At 54.0% G+C, this 10,398-nt stretch overlaps 1 protein-coding gene across 3 annotated transcripts in view; it reads left to right on the top strand.

Moving 5' to 3' along the window:
- The window catches only part of PTPRU (protein tyrosine phosphatase receptor type U), a 54,579-nt gene extending 46,207 nt beyond the window's left edge, over nt 1-8,372 (top strand). For all 3 annotated transcript variants that reach the window (XM_054292490.1, XM_054292489.1, XM_054292491.1), the window contains 5 exons: nt 316-456; nt 2,135-2,260; nt 4,613-4,770; nt 5,887-6,022; nt 8,205-8,372. In XM_054292490.1, the coding sequence (XP_054148465.1) occupies nt 316-456; nt 2,135-2,260; nt 4,613-4,770; nt 5,887-6,022; nt 8,205-8,267 (624 nt within the window). In that variant the 3' untranslated portion in view covers nt 8,268-8,372. The remainder of the gene's footprint in view (nt 1-315; nt 457-2,134; nt 2,261-4,612; nt 4,771-5,886; nt 6,023-8,204) is intronic.
- The last annotated feature ends 2,026 nt before the right edge of the window (nt 8,373-10,398 follow it).

The raw sequence follows: 10,398 nt of genomic DNA on the forward strand, positions 1-10,398 counted from the left end.
GAGTCACAGCTACTGCTTGTTCTTTGCTCAAAGGTGGCATCTTTTCCCTAGTTATTTATGCAAAATACTCTTTCCTGTGAAAGCAAAATGTGTGTGTTTTCATCCTGACCAAGGGCAGGGATCACTTGGATGTCCCCATCACCAGGACATGGAGGAACTGAGGCTGTGCCAGGGAGACCAGCTCTGCTCAGGCATGGAGAAGAGGGTTTTGGTCCCACTCATCTGCTGCACTGATTCTTTGGGGTGTGACAGCAGTGGCTCCAGTGTCACCACCGTGACACTGTCCTTACTGGTGCTTGTCTCTCCTCTCCACAGAGCTACACCAAGAGCGCTGCCTTCATTGTCACCCTGCACCCGCTGCAGAACACCACCACCGACTTCTGGCGGCTGGTGTACGACTATGGCTGCACCTCCATCGTCATGCTCAACCAGCTCAACCAGTCCAACTCTGCCTGGGTGAGTGCTGCTGCCCTGGCACTGCACCATGGGTGGCTTTGTCCTGCTCTGTCCCCATTGCCCTGGCAGTGCTGCAGCCCCTTGCCTTGCTCCCTCAGAAATTCCTCCTTTGCAAGGGGACACGGGTCTGTATGCAGCACTCAGGATTTGTCCCCTGTAAGCACAGGGCTGGCCAGTTGGAGCCAGAGAGGTGTTGAGCAGTAGCCCAGCCTGGGTGCATGGTGATGGTGTTGCACTACCATTGTGTTGGCATAGTGTTGGCATTGGTGTAGGGTTGGCTTTGAGTTGGTGTTGCATTGATGTTGATGTTGCATTGTTGTTGAGAGTTGGCATTGGCTCGGAGTTGGTGTTGGCATTAAATTGGCATTGGTTTTCCATTGGTGTTGAAGTTGCATTGGCGTTCCATTGGTGTTGAAGTCGCATTGGTGTTGCATTGGTAGTGATGTTCCATTGGTGTTGATGTTGCATTGGTGATGGTGCTGCATTGGTCTTGTGTTGGTGTTGATGTTGCCTTGGCTTTGAGTTGATGTTGGTGTTCCATTGGTGTTGAATTTACTCCAACAGGTCCATGTTCCCCAAGCTGGGGGCAGTTCTGCAGGTGGGGTCTCACCTGAGCAGGGCAGAGGGACAGAATCCCTTCCCTTCCCTCTGCCATTTTTCCTCATTACTCTGCCCTGCCTCTCTCTCGCTGTCTGTTCTTCAGGGGTGTCTGGGTTACAATATTTAGCTGGATCATAAATGTTTACTGGTATAAGACCAACAGGTAATAAATCAACCTTTCCAGCAGGCAGCTCTGAAAGGTGACTTTGAGGGTACAGCCCTCACTTGAACTACGCCTTGCCAAGGGAAGTTTTAATATCCAAATTATAGTTCTGAGTCTGGAAGGCTCAGAGATCTCAGAGATTTATAGCCCCTATTAATAACCAATTATTCCTGAGACACGTTTGCCGTGCAGTTGGGCCCAGGCCGTGACTGACCTGCATTGCTAAATGCCCTGTGAAAGTGTGGTGACAAACATCGTAAATTTTGTGTCGGTGCTGGTTTCCCAGCTGTCACACTGTGAAAACAATCTCACCCATGCTCCAGGGACTGAGCCATCCATCAGTGCCATGATGGACACAGGGAGGGGAGTTGCTCCCCAGAGATGCAGGCTGGGATTGCTTTGGCTTAGTGGGATGTCCTGGCCATGGGATGAGGAGCACTGACATCCTATGGTGCTGTCACTGCTGGTGGCAGAGTGGCTCCTAAAAGCAGCAGGGCTGGAGAGCCAGCTGGGAGCAGCCCAGCCCTGCTCTGTTGTTGTGCAGGCTCAGGTCTGTGCTGGAACTGGGGCAGAGCCCATCCTGCATCCTCCCGGAACAGCAGTGTCCATTCCAGGCTGTGTCAGCTGTTGTGTCTGTGCAGTGTGAGGGGACTGTGTGGATGCTGGGGCTGGACCTGACCTTTCGTCTCTGATCCCTCAATAGGCTGGGAGATCCTCCAGCTATTAATGTTCTGAGTGAGAAATGGCATTGTGGTCCAGCACTCCACCCTGGGGCCACCATCCCACCCTGGGGCCACCCCGTGCCAGCAGCCCCCAGGGTCCAGCACCAGCCCTGCCTTCACTGGTGTCTCCTGCTGCCCCTGCCTGTGTCCCAGCACACATTTCCAGCCTGATGAGCTGTGCTTCTCTCCACAGCCCTGCCTGCAGTACTGGCCCGAGCCAGGGCTGCAGCACTACGGCCCCATGGAGGTGGAATACATCTCAGGAGTGGCAGATGAGGACATCGTGTCCCGGCTCTTCCGAGTGCAGAACATCACACGGGTGAGCTGCTTTATATGAGTTACAGAATCCCAGGATGCTTTGGGTTGGAAGGGAACTTGAAAACCATGTTGTTCCTACCATGGGCAGAGACACCTTCCCCTATCCTAGGTTGCTCCAAGCCCCATCCAGTCTGGCTTTGGACACTTCCAGGGATCCAGAGGCAGCCACAGCTTCCCTGGGCAACCTGTGCCAGGGCTTGACAACTCTTTTGGTGGAGAAATATTCCCCTGATATCCCATCTAAACTTCCCATGATGCAGCTTGAGGCTGTCTTCTCTTTTTTAATCACTTGTTACCTTGGAGGAGAGGCTGACCCCACCTGGCTTCAACATTTCAGGGAGTTGTTGAGAGCAGTAGGATCTTTCCTGACTGCTGGGTCTCCAGCCTAACTCTCCTCCTGCAGAGGAGACAGCCCCAGCTCTCCTCCTGCAGAGAGGAACTTGTAAAATTGCCATTGCTCCATCCAACCTTTCTGAAGTTCGCATGTCCTTGAAAGGTGTTAGAAAACTGCTGGAAGACCTTTCTCCTCCTGCCTGAAGCTCCATCTCTGCCCTGCCACACACATAGCACAGGATGGGCACTCCCCACGTGGGCACGGCAGCTCCCCTGGTATCAGCAGAGCCCTTTCCCTGCAGGATGAGAAGATCCACACAGATTTTTACCCTTTGTCAGTGTTGCATGGCTGGTTAAGCTTGTCTTGAAAGAAGAGAAATGCAGGGCAGCAGGGAAAGGATGCAGAGCTGTACACACAAAGAAGCAGCTGATTTACCTATAAATGCCAGCTGGGAGGAGATGGCATCCCTGATGTCTTTAAACTCCTAATGGTTGCCAAGAGGCTGAGGCCAGTGCCCCAGTGAAGGTCACTGGGCAGATGGGAATTAGGGAGCTTGGAAGGGAATGTGTGGCTTGGCTGACAGCCCGGCTGGGAAGGTGCTTGGGCAGGGTGGCTGGGGCCAGGAGAGATAAATCCTGATTATCTGAACTCTTAACACAAAGAGGGTTTTGGTTCACAAGAGAGCATCTGGCATTTCCTGGGTGTCAGCACAAAATCCTACACCAAATATGCTCAGCTCTCAGGTGGTAGGATATACTCTGGGCTAAATTAAAATGCAGCGTGATGGAAATCTCTGGATCGACGAGGAGATTCCTCCAGGGAGCAGATTGCTGGAGCAGGGCTGGGAAATGCATGGAGCCACTTTGTGCCAAGCCTTGCTGGAATGGAGATGGGCATTGGGGGTGTCACAAGTGCTCCAGAGCTTTCACCTCACTTAAAGCAGATCCCAAAACTTTCCTTCCCAGGCTGTTGAAGGAGTTTTCTTCTGTTTTAACTCCACTTATTTGCTTCCTCTTCCTCCTCTGCTTTCCTGGCTTCCAGCTGGAAGCAAAAACTGGAGCCTAGGGTGGTCAGGCTATCACAGGCACATCATCAGCTCACATCAGAGCTCCCAGAAAGGTTCAGGAAAGCTCCCAAAAAGGTTCAGAAAAGCCCCTTTTTTGAAATGTGCAGGTTAGAGTGGGCACCAAATGCCCCCAACTTTCAGTCCCCAGGAATACCAACTCCCCCACAGGAACACCTGGTCCTGCTGGTGGGGAAGGTCTGGTGCTCATCCCACTCAACAGCCACCTGAAACTGTGTGGATGGAGCCTCCAGAGCTGAGTTTCTCCCATCTGTGCCTGACCCCCCATCTGGCCCTGACCCCCCCTTTCTCCTCCACATGCTCCCCACACATGAGCTGTGAGCCCCAGGTTGTGTTTGGGGGGCTGACCGTGGTCTCATCCCATCCTGTACTCAGGATGCTCCGAGTGCTCCTGAGCAGGAGTCCCACATCTGCCCAGTCAGAGCCTGCTGAGCTCCGTGCATGTAATCCTCCTCCTGGATCCAGCTAACCAGATTAGCTTCCCAAACTAACCAGATTACCAGGTATTAAGCTCCCGCCTCCGTGGCAGCCTCTCAGCAGCCTCCTGGTTTACAGCGAGCACAACAGAACCACATCTCATGGATCTTGGGCATGCAAAGAAGAAGGTGTGATGGAGAAGCCTCCAGGACGCTCAGGGGCCTGGGAGCAGGTTTTGGGAGATACAGAGAGAGCCCAAGATGCTGTGAGGTCAAATAAACCATGGCAGTGGAGTTCTCCTGGGTGGGATGGGGTGGTGGAATGAGTGTGAGCTGGAGGTCAGGGCTGAAAAACCCACGTTAAAGCAGCAGGAAAGGGTTTTCCTCTCTGCCTCTACTGTCCATGTGTGGCGAACCTGTCTTTCCACCCATCAAATATCTCCTGCCCTCTGTGAGATCTCCAGTGGAGGCAAATGAGGGCAGCCCATGGGTTGCAGCTGATGAGTTTTACTTTTCCAGTTGCAGGAGGGGCACCTGATGGTCCGGCATTTCCAGTACCTGCGCTGGTCAGCCTATCGAGACACCCCGGACTCCAAGAAGTCCTTCCTGCACCTCCTGGCCCAGGTGGAGAGGTGGCAGAAGGAAAGTGGTGATGGCAGGACTGTGGTGCACTGCTTGTGAGTGTCAGCTGGGGAGGAGCAGGCTCTGCCCAGGGAGAGATGCCTCCAGATTCCGTGTCCACAGCACTGCCTGGAGATCCTCACAAAGCCCTCACTGGGGTGACTTTGTCCCCAGATGGGGCTGCCTCTGTGCCTCTGCCACAACATGTGTTTTGGGTCACCTCCTCCATGAGATGGGTGCTCAGCAGGGGCGACACCAACCTGCCCTTTGTGCTGGTTTCCCACCCTTGGCAGAGGTCCCAGCCCTGTCCCCACATCCTCTGTGTGTAACAGAGCACCGAAGGGACGTGGCAGGAGCTGTGCCACTCCCACTTGCTGCTCGTTGTGGGGGGACAGAGAATCATGGAGTGATTTCCTGGGAAGGAATCTTAAAGCTCATCTTGTTCCAGTGGGAGGGACACCTCAGGTTGCTCCAAGCCCTGTCCACCCCTGTCCTCCCAGTGGGATTGGCTCATGAACACCATGTGTGTTCCTGTGTGTTCCCCTCAGATGGGACCTAGCACCTTCACAGATGGGAAAAGACAGAAGTGAAGCCTTTAATCAAAAACTAATTACAGCCTTGTCCATCTTCGTTAGCTGAAGGATAATTTGAGAACATGCTTTATAAAGCTCTGGCATAGTGTTCTCTCTTCCTCTCCCGTGTTCCCATTGCTGTCAGGCTGCAGGTGTGGTGGTGTGGGAGCAGGGGTTCAGCCCAGGATTTGGGGAGGTTCCCAGTGCCCTGTGTGGATTGTGGGTCAGTTCCTCCAGGCAGCAGCAGCACCGTGTCACCAGCCCAGGGTCACCCTGTGCAGGGCAGGAGGGACATGGCAGCTTCCCCAAGGTCACAGAGAGCTGATCCATGGCAGGGCTGGGACCTGAGCCCAAATGTGCAAGATCCAGCCTTGGTAATCCAAAAGGGTGTTTTCATGCTCTTGTGAGGGTTGGAGGGCAGGATCATTGTCCTGCCACCCCATGGGGCAGGCTCAGGTCCCCTGGTACAGGTACAGCCCCTGCTCTGGGACATCCCCTGGGATGCAGGGTCAGATAGAGAAAGGGAGACTTGGAAGGGAGCAGGAAGGGGCTCTGATGCCACCTGATTGTCACCCCTGACACGTGTGTTTGTCCCACCAGGAACGGAGGTGGCCGGAGTGGCACCTTCTGTGCCTCCACCATGATCCTGGAGATGATCAAGTGTCACAACATGGCAGATGTTTTCTTTGCTGCCAAGACCCTCCGCAACTACAAACCAAATATGGTGGAGACCTTGGTAAGCACCACACCCTCCCTGTCCACGTTGGCTTCTGGTCTTGGCACGGAGGAGAGCTGCTGGGGATGCTCACCTCCCAAAATGCTGCCTTTTCCACCCCAAATCCTGATCAGCATCATGGGCATCCTCACGGCAGCACTGTGCTGGGGTGGGCTGGGAAGTGAGGCAGCTCCTCAAAGCAGCCTTGGGCTTGTCTTCATCCTGCCTTGGAGTCAGTGCTGGGATTGTTGGAAATCCTCCCCAGGATCTGTAAGGCCCGGTCATGTTAACCCATGGGATGTAACTGTGGTCCTTTGGAAGGTTTGTGGCATTGGGAGCAGCGCTGGTGTGGAGTGAGAGAAATTCCTGTCAGAATTTTGAAAGGGAATGAGCAGCACTTGGAGTGAAATTAATGGGTGCACAAGCTGCTGGGAACAGCAGTGGAGTGATGTGTCCTGAGGAGGAGGCTGGAGCTGGCAGCAGGTCAGGGCAAAAAGCCCCTACCCTAATTCAGGCCCTGATGATGGAACAGGGGAGGGAGCGGGCACTTATCTGTCCCTGTGGTGGAGGGATCCAGGTGCCTCATGATGTTTTAAAAGCAAGTCAGCTGGAAATGTTTACCCTGTTTAGATCAAATAATCCCTAAGTTGCAAAATGAAATGGTTTTGAGGAGGGGATGTGATTTGCATTAGGAATTAAAAGCAGAGGAGAAGGAGAGGGAGGGGAGAGGGGAGCAGGGGATGGATGCAGATAATGGAAAGATGATGTGACAAGCATGAAGCCACCAGACCCATTGGGCTAAATTGCAAGGGTATTAAGAAAAGGTAACATTTCCCATCAGGACACAAGCCTCCTCCTGCCTCAAATGAAGCTGAACTGGCTATTCTGGGAATCTCAATCTCCCAGAGTCACTGGGAGGCTGGATCCATGCCTGGTGTAAGGAGCTCAGCCCAGCAGAGAGCACTTCCTGCTGCCTGCACCCCTTCCCCCTGTGTTTGCCCCAGGGGTTATTTTTATACGATGATAAATGGAAACAATCCCTTTCCTTAATCCAAAAAGCATTATGTGCTTTTAATCTGGGCTGCCGCAGCCTCCTCGCTTTGAAGTCCCTCTCCCCCTCTGCCTGCTCCCACCTGGGATCCTGTGGGGGATAACAGGATTTTTGTGCCACTGCTCAGGCTGCAATCCCCAGCCTGCGGCCAGGATCTGGGGAGAGGAGCTCTGCCCTCTCCCTCCCTGCTCTCACACCCACCTGATGTCCCAGTGCCTGTAGCAGCACCAAAATCCTGATTTGTTTGGGGTTTTGCTCTCCTGGGATGGGCACTGCCACGGTCAGAGCTCTCATGAGGATTTTGTGCTGTCATTTGTCTGAGGGTGGGAGAGCATGGGAACAGGTCATGGACAGGACCACAGGGATGGATGAGCCTGCCCTCACAAGCCCCAGTTCAGGGATTTTTGTTTCAAAACCAGGAGTCAGACACTCTGGGCTTTCCCTTTGTGCAGCTGACGGGGAGTGAAGGGTGGGAGGATGCTGACACCATCCTTGGATGTCTCACAAAAAGATGGGAGAAAGAGCCTGGTCCTGCTGGGCAAGAGAATTTATGATAAAAGAATGTCCTGGCAGCCAGGGCAGGGTATCTCCATCCACTCCCACCATGGATATTTGCCTGGGTGCTCTCCCCTTTTCCAGCCTCTGCTGAACTTAGAAACAAAACCTCCTTGATTTCCTACCTAAGGCTTTGTTGTGGACACCTCTGACCCCAGACTCCATTGTTCCCACGTCTCTTCCATCATTTGACTGACACATGTCAGTCACTGAGGTGATTAAGTTGCTGAGCCCCCAGTGCTGGTTGTACCTGGGGTGGTGAATAAAGGTATTTTCACAATAAGGGGATGTTGCAGTCCTGGTTCCTCCCTTGGGGCAGGTGACGGTGCTGTGTGTCCCCAAAATGCTGTGTTTCAGTGTGTGTGGAGCTGTTGGATCTGGGGCACCACGCCCCTGCCCCAGTGTGGGTGTTGTTTGCCAGGAGTGGAGTTTTTCCCGGCTGTGGCTTCAGCAGAACTGTCAGGGGGCCCTGGGAGGCTGGCAGGTGTTTCCTGAGGGCTGGTGACATGTGTTTCTCCTTTCTCCTCACAACTTTCCTGTTGTTGAGGGAAACAGCTCCCTCCGGATTGTAACACGCTCTCTCCTCTCTCTGAACAGGAGCAGTACCACTTCTGCTACGACATAGCACTGGAATACCTGGAGTCCCTGGAGAGCAGATAGCACCTGGCCACGAGAGGGGCACCAGGGCTCGTGCAGGGCCGTGCCAGCCGCGCTTCCCAGCTGGGCACTGTGTCCCTGCTCAGGGAGACAGCCAAGGACCCTCCAGGAAACCTGGGATCCGGGAAACAAAAGGACATGGAGATGTGTTGGCCACTCTCCACCTTCATCCTCCGCTCTCCATCTTCCCTCCCTGCCCTGGGCATGTCCCAGTGGGTGGATCCCACAGCTCAGCCGGTTCCTTGGAGTCACAGCCTGGCCTTGGTGCTGCTGGGTCTCTGCAGCTGCTGGAGAGGAGGCCAGGGAGGGGAGGAAGAGGAGGCCACGAGGAGCTGAGGCTGTTTCCCATCACAGAAGGATGGACACTGGGAGATGTTGCTCTTTTGTGTGTGGTACTGAAGCTGCTCCTCGAGGAGCTCGGAGGCTGCTGGGGGTTTTCCCTTGCTGGGGCTCACTCTGAGCCAGTGCAAATCCCCCAGGAGCTCTGAGTTTCTGCCCCCAGGCACCATGAGTTTGATCCTCTGTTAGTTCTGTGAGTTCTGACCCTTTGTGTATCCAGCCTGGACAGACAGGGATGAGGATGGGGGCACTGGCCATGCAATGTCCCTCTGCAAGGACTGACCTGGACCCTCCTGGTGCTTTTGCAAAGTGTTGGAGGGGATGGTTCCCCAGCATCTCCACACCTTCCTCTCCATCTGTAGCAGTGAATTCCTCCTGATGTCCCACTGACCCATGGGTCTGTTTTTAACCCTGCCTTTGTGCATCACTGCATTTAAAGCAAAATCCTCAAAATTTGGGTCTATCCCAAATACTTCCTGAGTGCCACCCCTGGGCAGTTGCTGGGCCTGGTGGGGCAGCAGGATTGATTTTGGGCTGAGCTGTGCCAAAGCCATGGCTGTGTGTTGGGGCTGCACAGGGAAAGGTCCCCACACTCCTGTGCCACCGGGGCTGGTGGCTGAAGGTACCTGGGGTGTTTTAGGCTGAAGGTACCTGAGGTGTTTTAGCTCCATCCTGCTGCAGGCGGGTGTGAAATGGCACTTTTTCCATCTGATGTTGTGGTAATTCCAGAGATACTGCTCTCAGCCTGGTTGTAATAAAATAAATGGCCTTGGGAAGGTGCATCCCGAGGGATCCAGATCTGGGAACTGAGGGGAGGCTGGTTCTGTCCTGAGGGCCAGGCTGAGCCCTTTACCATCACTTCTGGGGGGGATGGAGCAGAGCAGGTGAGAAACCCCTCCAGATGCTGGAGTTTTCATGAGGGCAGCCCTGTCCTTCATCCATCTGCCCCCTTCACGTCCATCTGTGTTCCCCCCTCTCCAGCCATGCCTGCCCAGGGCAGGGGCAGCTTCCCTGCCCTGCCTGCCTGGGGCTGGCCAGCCTTGCCCAGGGAATTCTGCCCAGGGAATCAGGAAGGCTGCACAGCTCAAATGGCCGGAGGAGCAAACCCAGGAGATGTTTCCATCCACCTTCCAAGGGTTAAAGAGAGCAGGAAGAGCCATCCCTGCCCTCTCTGCCCTTGGACAATGTGCCACTGCTGTGGTGATGGGGATTTCAGCACCATCCCAGACCCTTGGTTCTGCCACCTCCTCCCTGAGGAATTCACAGTCTGACAATAACTTATGCCAAGGGCTATATGACATCATTCCTTCCTTCTTGCTATCCCTGCTGTCTCATCTGCAGTGTGCCCATTCTGTCTTGTCACCAAAAGGTCTTTTTTACCCCCAAATGGTCCAGTAAAACCAGTACCTGACTACACCAGTACTCACACTGGGATAAATCTGTGTCCTTTTCCCAGTACCCATCTCTCCATAGCCCTGCCCGTGCTGTCCTAGGGAAGGTGCTGCATGCTGAGTGCAGAAATTGTTTGGTTTTGTATGAAAATGGCTGAGCTGAGCCTCCAAAATCCCTGGGAACGGGATGGGATGCTCTGGGGGCTGTCCAGCAATGCTGCTGCCTGGGCTACATCCTGCCTGTGGTCCAGAGGGAGGGAGCATCCCACAGGACTCTGCAGGTAAAGTATTGCCAGAAAGGGGAAAAGGAGGAGGGGTAAAACCCCACTTAGTCCTACAGAGACAACAGAGACTGGAGGAGTTGTATATATGTTTTAAAATCAAGAGTTTTCCCTTTTTATTTT

The sequence above is a fragment of the Melozone crissalis genome, unplaced genomic scaffold, assembly GCF_028551555.1.
Source record: "Melozone crissalis strain CALT ecotype California unplaced genomic scaffold, PUWL_Pcris_2 ptg000111l_1, whole genome shotgun sequence".
Classification (NCBI taxonomy): Eukaryota; Metazoa; Chordata; class Aves; order Passeriformes; family Passerellidae; genus Melozone; species Melozone crissalis.